General features: G+C 49.5%; 2 protein-coding genes across 4 annotated transcripts in view; both read right to left on the bottom strand.

The window, feature by feature from the left end:
• The window catches only part of LOC136621631 (flavin-containing monooxygenase 5-like), a 105947-nt gene that overhangs the window by 75011 nt on the left and 9855 nt on the right, over positions 1 to 21081 (bottom strand). The window lies entirely within an intron of this gene.
• Positions 10726 to 16668, bottom strand: LOC136621634 (uncharacterized). 2 transcript variants are annotated; one of them, XM_066597266.1, is made up of 4 exons: positions 13885 to 16668; positions 13663 to 13766; positions 13424 to 13570; positions 10726 to 11801 (listed from the first exon to the last, which is right to left on the bottom strand). In XM_066597266.1, the coding sequence occupies exons 1-4, from the start codon at positions 13975 to 13977 to the stop codon at positions 10907 to 10909; spliced, it is 1239 nt and encodes a 412-aa protein (XP_066453363.1). In that variant the 5' UTR covers positions 13978 to 16668; the 3' UTR covers positions 10726 to 10906. The 2 variants fall into 2 exon arrangements, with proteins under 2 accessions (XP_066453363.1, XP_066453364.1); XM_066597267.1 differs by having other exon boundaries at positions 13424 to 13560; positions 13663 to 16668.

Here is a 21081-nt window from a genome sequence, read left to right as displayed (position 1 = left end):
GATCTCTGCTGGGGGTAGTTGTCCTAAATCATACGCAGCCAGCTAAGTGTTACAGCAGGCTTGCACAAAATTATTTCCTGGCTCTGCTGTGCGTTCCGTAAGCGAAGTCAGCCTTCAACCACAGGCCAATAAGCGGCACATTTAATTACAGCGTTCTGTTTCTGCACTACTGGTAATACACCATGCTGAGGGGTAGGGGTAGGCCTAGAGGACGTGGACGTTGACGAGGGCGAGGACGCGGAGGCCCAAGTGAGGGTGTGGGCACAGGCCGAGCTCCTGATCCAGGTGTATCGCAGCCGACTGCTGCGGGATTAGGAGAGAGGCACGTTTCTGGCGTCCCCACATTCATCTCACAATTAATGGGTCCACGCGGTAGACCTTTATTAGAAAATGAACAGTGTGAGCAGGTCCTGTCGTGGATGGCAGAAAGTGCTTCCAGCAATCTATCGACCACCCAGAGTTCTGCCCCGTCCACTGCTGCAACTCTGAATCCTCTGGCTGCTGCTCCTCCTTCCTCCCAGCCTCCTCACTCCATTACAGTGACACATTCTGAGGAGCAGGCAGACTCCCAGGAACTGTTCTCGGGCCCCTGCCCAGAATGGGCAGCAATGGTTCCGAAACCTCTCCCACTGGAGGAGTTTGTCGTGACCGATCCCCAACCTTTTGAAAGCTCCCGGGGTCCGGGGGATGAGGCTGGGGACTTCCGGCAACTGTCTCAAGAGCTTTCAGTGGGTGAGGAGGACGATGACAATGAGACACAGTTGTCTATCAGTGAGGTAGCAGTAAGGGCAGTAAGTCCAAGGGAAGAGCGCACAGAGGATTCGGAGGAAGAGCAGCAGGACGATGAGGTGACTGACCCCACCTGGTTTGCTACGCCTACTGAGGACAGGTCTTCAAAGGGGGAGGCAAGGGCAGCAGCAGGGCAGGTTGGAAGAGGCAGTGCGGTGGCCAGGGGTAGAGGCAGGGCCAGACTGAATAATCCACCAACTGTTTCCGAAAGCGCCCCCTCGCGCCATGCCACCCTGCAGAGGCCGAGGTGCTCAAAGGTCTGGCAGTTTTTCACTGAGAGTGCAGACGACCGACGAACAGTGGTGTGCAACCTGTGTCGCGCCAAGATCAGCCGTGGAGCCACCACCACCAGCCTCACCACCACCAGCATGCGCAGACATATGATGGCCAAGCACCCCACAAGGTGGGGCGAAGGCCGTTCACCGCCTCTGGTTTGCACCGCTGCCTCTCCCCCTGTGCCCCAACCTGCCACTGAGAACCAACCCCCCTCTCAGGACACAGGCACTACCGTCTCATGGCCTGCACCCACACCCTCACCTCCGCTGTCCTCGGCCCCATCCACCAATGTCTGTCAGCGCACCGTCCAGCCGTCGCTAGCGCAAGTGTTGGAGCGCAAGCGCAAGTACGCCGCCACGCACCCGCACGCTCAAGCGTTAAACGTGCACATAGCCAAATTTATCAGCCTGGAGATGCTGCCATATAGGGTTGTGGAAACGGAGGCTTTCAAAAGTATGATGGCGGCGGCGGCCCCGCGCTACTCAGTTCCCAGTCGCCACTACTTTTCCCGATGTGCCGTCCCAGCCCTGCATGACCACGTCTCCCGCAACATTGTACGCGCCCTCACCAACGCGGTTACTGCCAAGGTCCACTTAACAAGGGACACGTGGACAAGCACAGGCGGGCAGGGCCACTATATCTCCCTGACGGCAAATTGGGTGAATTTAGTGGAGACTGGGACAGAGTCAGAGCCTGGGACCGCTCACGTCCTACCCACCCCCAGAATTGCGGGCCCCAGCTCGGTGGTGGTATCTGCGGCGGTGTATGCTTCCTCCACTAAACCACCCTCCTCCTCCTCCTCCAACGCAATCTCAGTCTCGCAATCAAGATGTGTCAGCAGCAGCACGTCGGCAGCAGTCGGTGTCGCGCGGCGTGGCAGCCTAGCGGTGGGCAAGCGTCAGCAGGCCGTGCTGAAACTACTCAGCTTAGGAGAAAAGAGGCACACGGCCCATGAACTGCTGCAGGGTCTGACAGAGTAGACCGGCCGCTGGTTTGCGCCGCTGAGCCTCCAACCGGGCATGGTCGTGCGTGACAACGGCCGTAACCTGGTGGCGGCTCGTCAGCTTGGCAGCCTCACGCACGTGCCATGTCTGGCCCACGTCTTTAATTTGGTGGTTCAGCGCTTTCTGAAAAGCTACCCATGCTTGTCAGACCTGCTCGGAAAGGTGCGCCTGCTCTGCGCACATTTCCGCAAGTCCCACACGGACGCTGCCACCCTGCGCACCCTGCAACATCGGTTTAATCTGCCAGTGCACCGTCTGCTGTGCGACGTGCCCACACGGTGGAACTCTACGCTCCACATGTTGGCCAGGCTCTATGAGCAGCGTAAAGCTATAGTGGAATACCAACTCCAACATGGGCGGCGCAGTGGGAGTCAGCCTCCTCAATTCTTTACAGAAGAGTGGGCCTGGTTGGCAGACATCTGCCAGGTCCTTGGAAACTTTGAGGAGTCTACCCAGATGGTGAGCGGCGATGCTGCAATCATTAGCGTCACCATTCCTCTGCTATGCCTCTTGAGAAGTTCCCTGTAAAGCATAAAGGAAGACGCTTTGCGCTCGGAAACAGAGCCGGCGGAAGACAGTATGTCGCTGGATAGTCAGAGCACCCTCCTGTCTATATCTCAGCGCGTTGAGGAGGAGGAGGAGGAGCATGAGGAGGATGAGGAGGGGGAAGAGACAGCTTGGCCCACTGCTGAGGGTACCCATGCTGCTTGCCTGTCATCCTTTCAGCGTGTATGGCCTGAGGAGGAGGAGGAGGATCCTGAAAGTGATCTTCCTAGTGAGGACAGCCATGTGTTGCGTACAGGTACCCTGGCACACATGGCGGACTTCATGTTAGGATGCCTTTCTCGTGACCCTCGTGTTACACGCATTCTGGCCACTACGGATTACTGGGTGTACACACTGCTCGACCCACGGTATAAGGAGAACCTTTCCACTCTGATACCCGAAGAGGAAAGGGGTTCGAGAGTGATGCTATACCACAGGACCCTGGCGGACAAGTTGATGGTAAAATTCCCATCCGACAGCGCTAGTGGCAGATAGGCGCAGTTCCGAGGGCCAGGTAGCAGGGGAGGCGTGGAGATCAGGCAGCATGTACAGCACACGCAGGGGAACACTCTCTAAGGCCCTTGACAGCTTTCTGGCTCCCCAGCAAGACTGTGTCACCACTCTCCAGTCAAGGCTGAGTCGGCGGGAGCACTGTAAAAGGATGGTGAAGGAGTACGTAGCCGATCGCACAACCGTCCTCCGTGACGCCTCTGCCCCCTACAACTACTGGTTGTCGAAGCTGGACACGTGGCCTGAACTCGCGCTGTATGCCCTGGAGGTGCTTGCTTGTCCTGCGGCTAGCGTCTTGTCAGAGAGGGTGTTTAGTGCGGCTGGGGGAATCATCACAGATAAGCGTACCCACCTGTCAACCGACAGTGCCGACAGGCTTACACTCATCAAGATGAACAAAGCCTGGATTTCCCCAGACTTCTCTTCTCCACCAGCGGACAGCAGCGATACCTAAGCAATACGTAGGCTGCACCCGCGGATGGAAGCATCGTTCTCTATCACCATCAAAAACGGGGACATTTTTGCTTCATCAATCTGTGTATAATATTCATCCTCCTCCTCCTGAAACCTCACGTAATCACGCCGAACGGGCAATTTTTCTTAGGCCCACAAGGCTCAGTCATATAATTTTTGTAAACAATTTTTATACGTTTCAATGCTCATTAAAGCGTTGAAACTTGCACCTGAACCAATTTTTATTTTAACTGGGCTGCCTCCAGGCCTAGTTCCAAATTAAGCCACATTAACCAAAGCGAATAATGGGTTTCACCTGCCCTCTTGGTTGGGCATGGGCAATTTTTCTGAGGTACATTAGTACTGTTGGTACACCAATTTTTTGGGGCCCTCGCCTACAGTGTAATCCAATTAATTTTTTGCCCACCTGCATTAAACATGACATTACCTCAGCTGTGATGGGCACTGCAATGAGATATATTTATGTACCGTCGGTGGGTTCCAGGGAGCCACCCATGCTGTCGGTCCGCACGGAGTTGTAACTGCATGTGTCCACTTCTAAAGAACCCCAGTCTGACTGGGGCATGCAGTGTGGGCCGAAGCCCACCTGCATTAAACATGACATTACCTCAGCTGTGATGGGCAATGCAATGGGATATATTTATGTACCACCGGTGGCTTCCTGGCACCCACCCATGCTGTCGGTCCACACGGAGTTGTAACTGCATGTGTCCACTTCTACAGAAACCCCAGTCTGACTGAGGCATGCAGTGTGGGCCGAAGCCCACCTGCATTAAACATGACACTACCTCAGCTGTGATGGGCACTGCAATGGGATATATTTATGTACCGCCGGTGGGTTCCAGGGAGCCACCCATGCTGTCGGTCCACACGGAGTTGTAACTGCATGTGTCCACTTCTAAAGAACCCCAGTCAGACTGGGGCATGCAGTGTGGGCCGAAGCCCACCTGCATTAAACATGACATTACCTCAGCTGTGATGGGCACTGCAATGGGATATATTTATGTGCCGCCGGTGGCTTCCTGGCACCCACCCATGCTGTCGGTCCACAGGGACTTCACAATAGGGAGTTGTATCTGCCAGTGTCTATGAATTAAAAACCCCGGTCAGGTTGGGGCATGCAGTGAGAGCCGAAGCCCACCTGTATTTAATCTGACGTTAGCTCTGCTGTCCAGGGCACTGCAATGGGATACATTTATGTACAGCGGGTGGGTTCCAGGGAGCCACCCATGCTGTGGGTGCACACGGAATTCCCATTGCGGAGTTGTACCTGCCTGTGACTATTTATAAAAAACCGCGGTCTGACTGGGGCATGCAGACACCTTGACAGAATGAATAGTGTGTGGCACATAGGTTCCCCATTGCTATGCCCATGTGTGCAGCTCCTGATGGCGGTGGCACAGGATTCTATTTCTCATTGCTTCGGTACAGCATTGTGGGCTATCGTCCTGCCCCTTGTAAAGAGGGTCGCTGCCTAGCCGTGCCAACCCTCTGCAGTGTGTGCCTGCGGTTCCTCCCTCCTCATGGCAGACGCACTTATAAATAGACATGAGTGTGGCGTGGCATCAGGGCAGCTAAAGGCTGCACAGGGACACTTTGGTGTGCGCTGTGGACACTGGGTCGTGCGGGGGGGGGGGTTGGGCACCATGTAACCCAGGAGAAGTGGCAGCGGAGTGTCATGCAGGCAGTGATTGTGCTTTGTTGGAGGTAGTGTGGTGCTTAGCTAAGGTATGCATTGCTAATGAGGGCTTTTCAGAAGTAAAAATTGTTGGGAGGGGGGGGCACTCTTGCCGCTATTGTGGCTTAATAGTGGAACCTGGGAACTTGAGATGCAGCCCAACATGTAGCCCCTCGCCTGCCCTATCCGTTTCTTGAATTTCCCAGATTTTCACAAATGAAAACCTTAGCGAGCATCGGCGATATACAAAAATGCTCGAGTCGCCCATTGACTTCAATGGGGTTCGTTACTCGAAACGAACCCTCGAGCATCGTGGAAAGTTCGACTCGAGCAACGAGCACCCGAGCATTTTGGTGCTCGCTCATCTCTAAAGTTAGGCTATACTTTTCCTCTTTGAGGTTTTGAGTAGGTTTAGAGCAGCAGGGAATAAACTTCCTGAATTTTAAGATGTAATTTATGTGATGATTACAGTACAGGGATTGCAGGTTACAAAAATGATGTAATAAAAAGGACACATCTATAAAAAGGTAACACAGTTCTTAAAAAAAAAACCATGACCAAAATAAAGAATAGGAGACCTTGTACTAATAAGATTGGTGACAGATCTTGAGAAAGAGAGCTGCTGAATTTGGGCAGATCTGGAATCTTGGTGTGTATCCTGAGTTGGACTTTCTGTGTCTTTCCATGTGCAATTTTAAAGGATCCCAGTCAATATCCTCAATCCTCCTCCCTCCCGTTATGCAAGAAGACACTTGCTCAACCTAATTCTAGCTTACATCATATAATAATGATCTTTATTAATATAGTGCTAACAAATTCTGCTGTACTTTGCAGATCAGAGGATACTTGTACAGACAAGATCAGCCATCATACACAGTACAAGACTAGTACTTTGAACAATAGCACTGAGGGTCCTGCTTGCGAGAAATGAACAAAAGAGAGTTTGTATGCTTAAGCCTGGGTTCACACAGGGCGTATTTGATGCTTATTTGCCGCGGTTTGCCGTTGCATATCCGCATTGCGGCCATTCCGTCACGGTTGCAGTGCAATGCAGTGCCAATGTGTTTGGCCAAAATGTCGTTCTCACAGGGAGTAAAATTTACCGCATAGCCGCAGTGCGGATAAGCAACTGCGTTGCGGTTTTGAAAGATGCAGCATGTCCATTCTTTCGACCTTTCCGCAGCGGTTTTTTTTCCATAGGGCCCCATGGACGCAGCAAAAACCGCTATTGCTTATTTTGTTGCGGTTTTTCAAAGCTGTTCCGCAGCTGATTGTTCGCATGAGAAAGGAGGGGCAATAAAGTTTGTTCACAGGAAGTGGTTCAGCGGCCATTTTAGCCGCTTGGCACCATTTCAGCCTGGACTGCTTGGAGAGAGGAAGCAGAGAGCAGGAGCTCCGCCGGCAGCACACCCAGCGGCACCAGCCTCCCCCCAGGGGCACCAGTACACCCATTGGCAGCACCAGCAGCACTATCAGCACCACCGGTAGGCACTTCACTGACGCCCAGGGGAAAATACTGGCCAACAGGTGGGAAACTCCCAACCCCGTCAGTGGCGGGAAAAGCACCGCCAGCAGCGGCGGCACCACCAGTAACCCCAGTGGGTCCACCACTACCCCCATCGGGTCCAGTACGTTTCCCACCACCGGCAGCAGCACTACAACCCCCACCGGGGTCACCACTACCCCCAGCGGGGAAAGCAGTTGGCCCACCACGGCAGCACTACAACCCCCACCGGGGCCACCACTACCCCCACCGGGGCGAGCAGCCTGTCCACCACAGCAGCACTACTACCCCCAGCGCGACCACGCCCAGTGGCGGGAAAAGCTACGCCAGCAGCGGCGGCACCACTAGCCCCAGCAGGCCCACCACTACCCTCAGCGGAGGCACCACTACAACCCCCAACGGGGCAAGCAGCTGGCCCACCACAGCTACCACCACCGGCAGCAGCACTATAACCCCCAACGGGGCAAGCAGCTGGCCCACCACAGCTACCACCACCGGCAGCAGCACTATAACCCCCAACGGGGCAAGCAGCCTGTCCACCACAGCTACCACCACCAGCAGCAGCACTACAACCCCCAACGGGGCAAGCAGTCTGTCCACCACAGCAGCACTACTACCCCCAGCGCGACCACGCCCAGTGGCGGGAAAAGCTACGCCAGCAGCGGCGGCACCACTAGCCCCAGCAGGTCCACCACTACCACCAGCGGAGGCACCACTACAACCCCCAACGGGGCAAGCAGCTGGCCTACCGGCAGCAGCACTACAACCCCCAACGGGGCAAGCAGCTGGCCCACCACAGCTACCACCACTGGCAGTAGCACTACAACCCCCAACGGGGCAAGCAGCCTGTCCACCACAGCTACCACCACCGGCAGCAGCACTTTCACCACCGGCATCGCAACCACCTCCAGCAGCACCGGCAAAATCGTCAAACTCTGCTAAAAAAGGTAAGTAACTACTTCACCACATAATGCATTGCCGGCAACACGCGTCCAGCTCCACCCACCCCACCTTCTTGTGCTCTCTCTTCGCAGCTTTCACCCTTTTGCGTCCTTTTTTGGGCCATTGCAACCCACGGTTTTCGCTGTTTGCCTCACTTGCTTTGCTCCACTCTTGCATGGTGTACCTTTCGAAGGTTCACGCTCGGTGTAACATAGGTCATTTCCACCATTGTATGGCCCCATACCCGGTTGCATGGCATTCCTTTGCACGAGCGAGGACACGCGTTTAGTCCATTTTTGCATAGCCGACCCACATTTTTTTTACCACTTTTCCTTTTATATAGTTGCTTTGGCCTGTCACTTGTGTAGATGTGATCATCGGCGATATTTTTGGCGACTTGCAATTGTGCGCTAGTGCCCAAAGATGTGTATATGATGAAATGTTAACATTTTCTTATTGCTCACAGGACTACCTACATTTTCTGCTGTTGCCAAGTGCATTCCGTTCGCAACGTCAACCCACTTTCCGGAAAATGTCCTGTTATCAACGAATGGGGATCAATGTCGTCAGGATGATAACCTTGGTGAGTGTAGTCTCCGCTGACACAACCATATCCACCCCCCTCGGAATGCAATTCAACTGTTTTTTTCCTTTCCTCTCCCCCCCCCCCCCCCCCCCCCCGACATAAAGGCGGACGCCTGGATTGCGGTCTGCTCTGGGATGTATCCCGATTGGGACTCCGCTACAGCTGCCATCCAAAGTGAAATCCGTAAGTTTACACTATTGGTTGTAACGCTTTGGTGTTTCTTTCTTCGATGTACTTTGAACTGTACTGCATCTAACCACACTGTTTATTGCAGCGTTCGGTGGATTACATACTTTTGCATACTGCTTTTAAAAACCATGTTTAATTATGGTGCAGTTAGACATCAAGAATCGCTGGCGGTCAGTTTGGGACCGCTACAAGAAACACGAAAAAAAGTGTGAAAAAAGCGGCATGTCCCCATCTAAGAAAAAGTGTCCAAACCAGGAAATACTGCAGTTCCTCAGAACAAGTCGAGCATTGCGTCCGTAAGTGCTATATTTTCGGCGAGCTTACAGCTCAGCTTCACTGTTGTTGCATTTTGATGTTCTATGTCTCTAAATGGTACTCTTGTTTCGTCCACAGATCCAGCGGGAACATCACGGCCGCCCCTTCCACGGTCGAAACCGCTACAGCCGACACAGAAGGACCGGAACAGGAGTCGCGGAATGATGATATCAGAGAAGGTACCCCAACCTTGGAAGACAGCCAGCGGAGCACGCCCGATTTGTGCCGCACTTCAGTAACACCAGGGGGGGGGGGGGGACAAAACGTGTTGCGTAGCAGTAGTGTACTGGCCCTGGCAGCAGAGCATGCAGTAGCCGAGAGGTGTGTTCCGAGCGGACGAGCCTCAGCGTTGCTGCTCGTCCGCGTCGGAAGAACAAGCCAGATGACGCCCAAGAGGCGCTGACATTATTGCGGCGGGCTGACACGGAGGATCAGTGGGACACAATGGGTGCCACCATTGCAGCACGCATTCGTGAACTGAGCTCGGAGCGTCAGTGGGCTATTGCGCCCGTTCTTTACACTGTCTTAGAGATTTTTGGTTCTCAAAGGCCCATTGCTGATAGCTGTACCATTAATTCGGCAATGAGAAATGCAGCCTTTGCAGTACCACAATCAAACCGCATGTTGCCTCCACCCCAATCTTTCCCTGACCAACCAGGCAGGGTTTCTAGGACAACGGGATACCCCATGCACCATGTTTCTCAAGACACTGGCTACGGCGACACGGTCTCTGGCGGGTCCCCTTCCCAACCGTCGTTTCTCTCACTGATGAGCAGCCCTCTGCATCAGACCTCGCAACACACAACCTCGGTACTGTACTCGCCACCAAGCGGATCTCAATCCAGTACAGGAGAAGGCTCTTTTATCAATTATACGACATTGCAGTGATCACAGCTGTTGCATGATGATAACTGCAATGTCTTATACGCAACCATTGGAAAGTGCTGGTTCCGTTGTGATGCTGCCTTTTGTAACGCTGCACAGAGTTGCCTGCTGTCCCAGAAATCATAACGGATGGTCATGAGAAAGATTGGGGTGCAATTTCTTACATCGCTCACTGCCGCCTACTATCTGCTCTGCTGCTAAATAGGCAAGGCACACACATTCCTTCCCGTCAGTGGCATGACCGTGAAATTGTTCGCAGGCTGTGCGACTATACAAGAAGGATTGTGTATGTGTGTGTAGAGTGATTTTTCCGCTGCCTCGCTGTCCTCCAAGGTTGGAGTATTTCACTTCTTGGTGTCATTGTCTTTCTTTGTTGTTTTACTTTATTTATTTTCATGTGTATTTTCATGTTCGCTCAAGTGTAATGTATGTTACCGGAGTTCGAACATGAAACAAACTCAAAGAAATGCTGATGAGAAGAGGGGCAGTCTGTCTATTGGCCTGTTCCCATCAGCATTTCCGCTTGCGGTATATCCGTCAAGTGTGGCGAAAGCCAAATTGGTATTGGATCGCCCTGCGACAGAGAAAAACGTTACACCCCTAAAAAAAAAAGACTGTCACCACGTGGCAAATGACTGCAACTGTGTGGCGAGAAATATAACACCAAACCCTGAATTCCGCTATCCAACAGCGATGTAAAATAATGTCAGGATTTTAGTGGATAAAAAAGGGTCACATACGACGCTTGTATGTGCTCCTGGTGCGTGGCTAATGTAACGCTAGGTAGTGGTGTGGCGTCAAGCTTACGAATGTGGTTCCATTGCTTGGGCAAAATTTATTCTCCTACTCATGTAGTTGTAATCGTTACCCTTTTGAAGCATTTAAGCAGTTAACATTTCAAAACCTATACACCTGCAATGTTCATTATGCTACTTATTAAAAACCAACATAGCCTAACAATTGTCTCCATTTAACATAAAGTTCACGTATTTTGTGCAACGACAAAAAATGAAGAGTAATGTTTTTCGTTAAATATATTAACATTTTATTGTGCAACCTTTTTTATAACAATTTTGTAAACTTGAGTGACCGGTCTGAAAGTTCTTCATGGACCGCCTTTGCTGAGTCTTGAATAAACGCACTTTATGCCATATGTGTTTTCTGCGTCCTTTTGGGGCTGGGCGCTGGGGGAGGGTCACACTGCAGTTTTAGGGCTGCACACCACTGACACAGGAGAACTGCCATGGCACGGTGTCTTCGTGACTAAGGAAATAGTCAGTGAAGAGTTCTCGTACCTGCATTGCGTTAGCAGGCGTGCGACCTGCCCCCCAGTTGATGACCGTGTCAAAGGCAGGATCGCGTTCTTCGAAATCTACCTCGGGGCGATAGTCCCGGAGGTAGTTGTGAAGAACACAACATGCCTTGACAAGGTCATCAACTGTGGTAGGGTCTACCATAAGGGTAGTCCCTAGAACTCTCCACTGACTAACCATGATCCCGAAGGCACACTCAACCATGCGACGTGCCTGGCTCAGCCGATAATTAAAAATCCTTTTCCGGGCATTCAGTCCTCTTCGTGGGTATGGGCGCAACAGGTTTGGCAACAACGGGAAAGCCTCATCGGATACCATCACAAAGGGGACTGGATGTGTGGTTCCCGGGAAAGGTTGTGGGGCTGGGAGCGTGACGCCATCTCGGAGAATTTGCATCCCAATCTGTGAAGTTCGCAGCACCCGAGAATCTCCTGTGCTGCCATAGGCGCCGACGTCGATGCAAACAAATTTGCTATGTGCATCAGCCACCTCCATCAGTACAATTGAAAAAAACTTTTTATAGTTATAAAATTTGGAGCCTGAGTGAGCTGGCTGAAGCACACGCACATGTTTGCCGTCGACCGCGCCTATGCAGTTAGGAAATTTGGCAACAGCTTGAAAGCCTGCTGCAACACGTTGCCTAGTGTCCTCGGTAGTTGAAGGCATCACGATGGGCTGCAACTTCTGCCTGATGGCGCTGCATGTGCACCTCACAATTTCGGTGATGGTAGATTTACCAACACGAAATTGGAGATGCAGGGATGCATAGCTCTCTCCTGTGGCCAAGAATCTGAAAAGAAGCAGAGAAGAGAAACAAAAGTTAGTACATAATGAAGACTTGCATTACGTCAACCCTTCAAACAATTAAGTATTCAGATATTGAGCTCAACACGAAATTTATAAGAGAACACATTATAATTCATGTGAATAAAAAAACATTAACATTGCAGAGGTAGCCATGGGGGAGGTTACATTTTCACTTTAAACGCCACACATGGTTCAGAATTCCATTCTCCCCATCCACAACATAGGGGAGAGAGAATGAGAAAATGCAAACATGTTCCTGCCACACTCAGGAACATAACAAGGGTCCGTTGACTTGCGATGTGCTACAATGGTTGCCCAAGATTGCTGGTATGGTTTAGTTCAACAATCTGTCTTCTGCCAATTTGTTTCGGAAGTCAACCAGCCACAAGATGATGATTGCTGTGTTATGTGCCAGAAGAGAGAATGCCGAAGACAATGAACAGTTCAACCGGCCTCTCCGAAAGCTACCAGATGAGAACCCGAAAACGAAAAACATTTTCACCAACGTCGCCTGCGAATTAAACAATGGAGTTTGTCTTCCGCTGGATGAACCCCTTTGTGGCGTCACAAAAGTAAAGCTATGTCCAGCAGTTGCAGAACGTGCATCTTGGCAGCTAACAGCGCTGTCTCACTCCACGCAGCAAGGGCGTAAGGTGGTTAGAACTAAGACACACGGCCGCTGGGCCAATGGCGGCTATTAACCCTTTCCAATCCATTGTCAGGCCTGCCCAGACATCATAATTTCCCTTCACAGCTGCGATGTGGTGGCAGGCCCGAGAGTGCAGTGCATCTGCACCCGTTCATCAGACACATCGGGTGCACATGCATTCCTGCACTGATCCTCATCGAGGACCCCCCTAGAGAATGCAGAAAGGGTTTTCAACCATTTCTGCCTTCTCCTTTACACATTACATAACGCTCAATTAGCGCTATGCAATGCATAAAGATTCCGGCCGGCTGGCGATCATGTGTCCGCCGCTGTTACCTTACCGCATTCTCCTTCAGTCTCCCGGCCATCATGTGACCGCCAGGTGCCACCAGGCCCCAGCAGTCACATCATCGCCGAGCCAGGAGGCAGAAGGAGAATGCGGAAGACGCCGGACAGGTAAGCAGTTCCCTGCCTGCACCCTCCTGAACTCTGTCAGTTCAGGAGGGTGCAGGGAAAATGTATTTTTTTCACCCATTCTCCCCAGCACCAATTTATTTGGAGCTGGGGAGAATGGGTGAGAAAAAATAAATCGATTGAAAAGGGTTAACCCTTTAAATGCCACTAGCAATTCTGACAGCGGCATTTACATACCACGAATGGTGTTCAGGGGTCACGCACGGGCAACCAAACACCCACCCGACCAGTGAGTTCGGGGATGCCGTGCACGTGTCATTATGGCCGTGTTGCTAATGAAAGGGGTGCTCGATAGCCAAGCTGTCCAAAAGCAGTGTGACGTTATGCGATTGCATTACGTCCTACTGCCGGAGCAATCACAGCATCGCATGAGAAAAAAAATATGTATTGGGCAAAAATGCAAAAAACAAATTTAAAAAAATTACAGTTTCAAAATAAATTACAGATAAAACAACTGTGACAGGATAACAAAGGTTACTTACCGAAGGGTGATGAGCAGCCTTTCTTCTGCAGTGATCGCCTTCCTCATCTGTGTATCCTGGTACGTAAGATCCCGGCGCACCAGCTCCAGAAGGTGCTCAAAGGCCTCCATAGGCAGCCTGCAGAAGGCTACGAACTTCTCCGGATGGCTGCAGAGAGAGAGAGAAAGGGATAGCGGGCTAAAATAAATATAAATTATTTGCGCAATCTCAATCCTATTCCCATGCTACACTTCACTTACTTTTTCAAATCTTGGTACAGGCTCGCGAAATGGCCCTTCGTCCCCCTCTCTTGGAGTAGGGGATGCACCCAATAGCGCCTCCGACACCGGGAAGCACGATCAGTCTGTAAAAGAATATTAGCAGGAATTAAAGAACATGGCAGCAATCGAACTATAGTCCACAATGCATCTAAGAAACAACAAGGAAACAAAGCACACACTGTCCATAAAAACACTGCTCACCTTTTCTGATTCTTCTCCGTGCATGAAGAGCATTAGCGCAATCAGTGTGCGGCGGTACGCGCGCCTCAGCCGGATTGTTCTTGCAGGCTCCATGTCTGGTAAAAGCTCAAGACAAAATGGCCACAAATACAAGGCTCTTCCTACCCTGTGCAGAAATGGGCGGGAACGATGACCTCACAGGAAAGGTTTTTTTTTAGAATCTGCACCTAGTAAAATACGCAAGCAAATCTGCAACTAAAACCGCGCCTCTCAAAAAAGAACTGCTGCGTTTTTTTTCCACAGCAAAGGTCCTGTGGATTTGCCGGCGGTAGAACCGCTGAAAAATATGCGGTGAAAACCGCGTCTACATTTGGACATTGCATGCGGATTTGCCGCAGATGCGGCAAGGTTGCGGCAAAACCGCGATGGTAAAACCGCGACATTTACGCGGCTAATCCGTCCTGTGTGAACCCAGCCTAAGAGATCTAGAATTTTTAGAACCTCCATATCTGGGAGAGATCCTTCAGATAAGTCAGGACATTTTTAAATTCCAGATCCTGCTGTGACATCTAATGGCCATCCATGTCCCTTGATCATCATATTTTATGTTACTGGAAGTTGAAACAGTAGTAGATATTGCAGTAGAAGTTGATGCATTGTCAGTTAGATCATCAAGCCTAAATAGCTCCTTTCCGAAAAAATAATGACCTGACATCTTCATTTTCATTTATTTTTGTTTCAGGGGCGTCATCTAAATTTAAGTTAAATTGGACTTTCTGGGATTAGGTTCCTGCTCTGTGACATTTCTTGCTTAAAAAGTTTTGTCATGAGCTGACAGTCTTTTGATTCAGCTTGTAATTTTCTCTTCTGTGCGCCAGATTTGTGCATATATTGGTCTGACATGTTAAAAGTCTCAAAATCAAATAAAGCTGAATTATTTACAAATCTGAAAAAAATTTGGTTTAGCGATTCATTTAACTATATGATTCCGGCAACAAAATACACAGAGGATAGAATCCATTGTTACCAAATGTTGTTTTTTTTATGCAAATCCTCAATTTGCTACACTTTTATGTCAGCAACTGCAATAAAAGGTTTTATGAATGCCCTCCTATGAATTCTGCAGTCTACCAAAATCTTCCTTGTAGAGTGAGAGTTAAAAGCTGCCAAAAATAGATGAAAGTTAAAGAAAATGGAGTGGAACTATCACAATAGAGGTAGGTGTGGTAGGAATGGGTTTAACCTTTTCCTAGTTCGATTTATTGATGATGGCATGGCAAGAGTGGCGTAAGCATGATACAGCAAACTCATAAAATGTACAACCAGTAGGTGGATGTATATAGCACAGAATGGTGTAGACCAAAAAACTGGGAATAAGGCACAACCCTTTGATGCACATACATGTACACAAATATTGTCAGATACATTTTTCAGTTTGTATTGGAAATATCAGCTTAAAAACACATTTTGAAGTAAAAGCAAAAGGAAGAAGGAGGAGGAAGAAAGAAGAAGCATGGTGGCTCAGTGGTTGACACTCTTGCCTTGCCGTGATGGAGTCATAGGTTCAAAGCTAACCAAGTACAACATCTCTATGTAGTTTGTATGTACAAGGAAAAAGAAGCAAGTGTTTTTTGTTTTGTTACAAAACAAAAAGTGTGTTTGTGAAATGAGCCCTATAGCAGTAAGGCCTAATGCACATGGCCGGATTTCCGCGTAATTAGGTTCTATTTTACCCGCAGTATGTCCTATTTGCTGTGGGTATACGCGCGGACGGCTTCCATTGTAGTCAATGGAAGCCGCTCGTCACGCTATACTTCCACTGTAGCACAGTGGAAGTATAGCGTAAATACACGCCGCGCCCACCGCCCGCTGCATCGTATGATGCAGCCGGCCGGACATGTGACACCGCCGTCGCGTCATATGACACTGCTGGCACGTCATGCGCTCTACTGCACATGCGTGCCGGATCAAAAGGTAAGTATGGGATATTTAGGGGGGCGCCGTGGCGAACTCTGCTGCGGTATTCTGCTCGCGGAGCCTGTCACTGCCGTGTGCATAAGGCCTAAAATGACTGTTAACCCATTAAAAAATGCAAAATGCCTTTTTACTGTCCTAACTAATGGGCTTTAAACATGCACATACATCTTTTTGAGGCAGTGGCTTGGCCGACAACTGACAGCCAGGATCCTGCTCTAACCACCAGGAGAGGAGAAACCTCAAATTCTGGCAGCCTAACCCCTTACATGTCACAATCAATAGCAAATGCAGCATGCAAGCAGATGACAAGGGAAGGGGCCTCCTCCTGTAACCCATTGGCACCTCACAATACGATTGCAAGATACCAATGGGTTCTCATGGCAGGCAGAAGCCTAATAAAGACTTCCATGTCTGTCATGCAACTTAGCCTATTAGGCCCCTCTTCCGGCAGAGTCTAATAGGTTTCTGTCATATGCTTAGCAGAATGCACTACATAAGTAATACACTGCATTATTCGAATGATTGAACAATCACATCTCCAAGTCCTCTTCACATGCTAGAAAATAGTGTTAAAAAAAAGTTCAATAAAGTTTTATTTAAAGAAATAAAATCGAATTAAAACAGTTTGCATTTCTTTCCGCAAAAAAACATTTTAAATTGATAAAATATCAAAAAGGATTTTAAACAGCAGCACATAATAAGTATTACAATGTTCATAGCAACCCAAACAATGAAAATATGCTATTATGTATTGCATATAGTGAATGCTGTAAAAATAGTTTAAAAAAGCAATGCCAGAATTGCTATTTTCCTTTTGCTTGCTTTTAAAAAAACGCAATAAAAAGCAATCCAAAAGTTACATGTACCACAGAATGGTACCAATAAAAACTACAAGTCTTCACACAAAAAACAAGACCTCATAGAGCTCGGTAACTGGAAAAATAAAAATGTTATGGGACTTAGAATAAGTAATGGCTCTGATTCAGATAAGAAACGTATCATGTTATTTTTATGGAATGCCCAAAACTGTAAAACCAAACCCCAAAACAATGGTGGAGTTTCTGGATGTTTTTTCCATCTCTTTCCCCAAAAAATGTAATAAAAAAATGTAAAAAGTTATACAGCGCATTATATGTACTGCAGAGTGGTGCCAGGAAACACCTTGTCCCAGAAAAAACAAGCTATGTCAATGAGTTATGCCTCTTGCAACATGATGATAAAAATAGTTTGGTCCTTAAAGGGGTTGTCCCGAGGCAGCAAGTGGGTCTATACACTTCTGCATGGCCATAATAATGCACTTTGTAATGTACATTGTGCATTAATTATGAGCCATACAGAAGTTATAAAAAGTTTTATACTTACCTGCTCCGTTGCTGGCGTCCTCGTCTCCATGGTGCCGACTAATTTTCGCCCTCCGATGGCCAAATTAGCCGCGCTTGCGCAGTCCGGGTCTTCTTCTTTTCTGAATGGGGCTCCGTGTAGCTCCGCCCCTTCACGTGCCGATTCCAGCCAATCAGGAGGCTGGAATCGGCAATGGACCGCACAGAAGCCCTGCGGTCCATGAAGACAGAGGATCCCGGCGGCCATCTTCAGCAGGTGAGTATGAAGACGCCGGACCGCCGGGATTCAGGTAAGCGCTGTGCGGGTGGTTTTTTTAACCCCTGCATCGGGGTTGTCTCGCGCCGAACGGGGGGGGGGGTTTAAAAAAAAAACAAACCCGTTTCGGCGCGGGACAACCCCTTTAAGGTACAGAATAGGCTGGTCTCTAAGGGGTTAATGCTTAGGTTGGCGCTAGGCTCATAGGGCTCCAGTTCTATCTATTACATAATTTACAGCTGGCAGCTTTAATAGCAACTATTCTGGAGTTTGCACATGGTATACAAGCAGCTTTTGGCCAGGTGTCTCTTTGGGTGCTTCCACACCTTTATTTTATTACAAAACAAACTCTCTCTCTAGATATTATTTTTAATACAATGTGGCAATATAAAAAATATCATTAAGGCCGCCTGCAGATGGGCGGGTCGGATCCGGCGGCGAGAATTCTCGCCGCAGGACCTGACCCCAGTGCCTGCAGGGAGGAGTGCGTACTCACCCGCGCCTGGCGGCCCCGGCTCTTTCATGTGCCGGCTGCCGATCAGCCGGCGCATGCGCAGACCGGAGCCGGCGGCCGGGTGAGTGACGTTTCTGTGCGAGGCTCTGCGAGCCCCGCACAAAAATAGGACATGCCGCGGTTTGTTTGCCGCGCGACATTTCGCGCGGCCAAACCGCGGCCGTCTACATAGGAGTGCGTATTGTAATGCACTCCTATGCAGGCTTTCAGTGGCGGAAATCCCGCAGATAATCCCGCCGCGGGATTTCCGCCCGTGTGCAGGCGGCCTAACGCTGGGGGATCACTGCAGGGGAATTGCCTGCGGAAAGACTATAGTATTTTACAGTAGAAACAATGGGGAGGAAATTTCAAGAAATCTGTAGCATAAATTGATTCACAGTACAGATTTAAAATCTGCAGCATGTTAATTTATGCTGAGGAGCTTCAGCATGGATTTCACCAATGCAATGCAGAGGGTAAAATCTGCATCAAATCATTTCTGTACCAAAATCTGAACAAAAAACACATAATTTTGTGCTGCACATCCACCTACATCATTAGAGCACTTTTTATAGGTCATTGGCAATGTTTCTTTGAAGATACAATAATGCTGTAGGTATGGCATTTTTTAAAGTAAAGCACAACTAAAGTGTCTACATAAAAAAACACACTAGACTATGATAAATTAAAAGGGCACATTTTTATTAATTTATAGATAACACTTGACAGAGGAGTGGGCCCCAGACTAGGAGACAGCGGAGGTAGAGTAATTCACTTGTCACGGTGGCTCTACCAAGTAGCGTGGGCAGACTATATTAAACAGGGAAAACCACGAATAGATTACCTTGGTCCTTCTTGTCACTCGTGATGTCACCATTCCTTTCTCCGATGTGATCTCTCCAGGGAATACACACATTGGGTAGAATTCAAAAGACCAAACTGGGAACGGTTGCTGTAGCCGTTAACTAAGAAACTTGAATAAACAATTCACAACAGCCCTCTTTACATCCACCGGCAAAATAGTGAGGGTTCAGAACACATGAAGTGACAGGGAGGAAACACGGGAGAAACAGGGTGACTTACACAATCCTAGTTAACTGTGGTTCCCTGGTCCTGGACACCGACTTTTGAGAAACTCCACCAACACTCTACTGGTCCACTCCCATGGATCTTTGAAACATTTTCACTTTACACCACATGGCGGGCAAACCCCACTTGTACTCCATCAAAAGAGGGGGATGGAGAAGAGGGGCGTGGCATTAATGGGATATCCACTCAGCCTCTTCCATATTTTCTTGTACTCAGACTATAGGTATCTAAGTACAGGCCAACGTCAGTCCTAACTCACTGTCCAACTCTCACTAACTACTGACTCCTTTCTCCACAAGCTAAACTCAACCACATCATGCACCTTGCATCCACATATATAAAACTAGGTCACGTGACATACAAATAGATACTTTTCCAGACATAGTCCAGACACTAACCCATTCAGTGCTGTAAAGGTGCAATACACATCATACTCATACACATAGTAGACAGTGGAAAAAGGCAGAAACACAAGACTACATAGGCCATCCAAAAAAATGTACAGAACACATGTGCACATCTCACTTTTATATATATATATATATATATATATATATATATATATATATATATATATATATATGATGAGCGAGCACCAAAATGCTCGGGTGCTCGTTGCTCGAGTCAAACTTTTCGCGATGCTCGAGAGCTCGTTTCGAGTAACGAACCCCATTGAAGTCAATGGGCAACTCGAGCATTTTTGTATATGACCGATGCTCCGCATAGGTCTTCACTTGTGAAACTCTGGAAAACATCCAAAAGTCATGGAAATACGACAGAAACGGAAAGGGAAGGGGCAGCATGCAGGGCTGTATCTCAGGCTCCCAGGTCCCACTATTAAGCCACAATAGGGGCTAGAGTCTCCCCCCCCCCCCCCTAACAATTTTTACTTCGGACAAACCCTCATTAGCAAGGCACACCTTAGCTAAGCACCACACTGCCTGCAACCAAGGACAATCACTGCCTGCGAGTCACACCACTGCCTCTTCTCCTGGGTTACATGCTGCCCAACCCCCCCGCACGACCCTGCGTCCACAGCGCACACCAAAGTGTCCCTGCGCAGCCTTCAGCTGCCCTCATGCCACACGCTGGCTTCATAGCTACACCACCCTCATGTCTATTTATAAGTGCGTCTGCGATGAGGAGGAACCGGAGGCACACACTGCAGAGAGGGTTGGCAGGGCCAGGCAGCGACCCTCTTTGGAAGGGAAGGGGGGAGCGATAGCCCACAATGCTGTTTAGAATCCATGATAAATTGACGTACGATCATCATTCCAATCCCGTGCCACCTCAGTCGCAAAATTGTCAGGAGCCGCAAACGTGGGCATAAAGGGGACTCAAGTGCCAGCCCAGTACTTCTACACATCTCCACAATGCCACTACAGTCTGTGTGGGAAGTATGTGAGCGGGCCCTGGGTCAGGCTCGGTCCCAGCAAACATCTTGTGTGGCCCAAGGTGCCGCGAGTGACATAGCAATGGGGAATCCATGTGTCCACACAATACTCATTCTGTTTGGGTGCCGGATACCCCATCGACAACGCAAGGGGAAAGCCATCTGCACTCTGCACACTACCCAAGTCAGTCAGTGACTTTGTGCCAGACAGGTAAAACACCGCTATGGGAAGTCTGTGTGCACCAACAGCATAGGTGGGTCCTAGGCAACCCAAGACATGAAACATGAAGAAATCCGAGTGCCCAAACATGGCAGACTTTCACTGCGCCGAGGACATAGGCCTCTGCACAAACCCTCAGCAATCGCGGGCATAGAGCGGACTCCGATGCTAGTGCAGCTGTGAACGTCTAATGTGTGCAGTATCGCTCCTCTTGTTAGGCCCAAACCTGTGCCCCGGATAACTGTGGTAATGCGAGAGAAAATACATGTTGGCCTTAGCCCACAATTCATGCTCTAGTCCAGTGGTGGCGAACCTATGGCACACGTGCCAGAGGCAGCACGCAGAGCACTCCCTACTGGCACGCGCCCCATCGGCCGCTCACCACTTGTGAATACCAGCAGGGGCCACGGCTCCCCTGCCGGCATTCACAAACGACACTGCTAGCTGCAC

The sequence above is a fragment of the Eleutherodactylus coqui genome, chromosome 3 (genome assembly GCF_035609145.1).
Source record: "Eleutherodactylus coqui strain aEleCoq1 chromosome 3, aEleCoq1.hap1, whole genome shotgun sequence".
Classification (NCBI taxonomy): domain Eukaryota; kingdom Metazoa; phylum Chordata; class Amphibia; order Anura; family Eleutherodactylidae; genus Eleutherodactylus; species Eleutherodactylus coqui.
The sequence above is the reverse complement of the archived record's forward strand: the minus strand, read 5'-3'. Positions and strand labels throughout refer to the sequence as shown.

Coding starts and splice junctions, on each gene's coding strand:
- LOC136621634 (XM_066597266.1), bottom strand. CDS start 13,977: ATGGAGCCTGCAAGAACAATCCGGCTGAGGCGCGCGTACCGCCGCACA. Junction 13,767..13,884: donor ACGGAGAAGAATCAGAAAAG/GTGAGCAGTGTT, acceptor ATTCTTTTACAG/ACTGATCGTGCTTCCCGGTG. Junction 13,571..13,662: donor CTGTACCAAGATTTGAAAAA/GTAAGTGAAGTG, acceptor CTCTCTCTGCAG/CCATCCGGAGAAGTTCGTAG.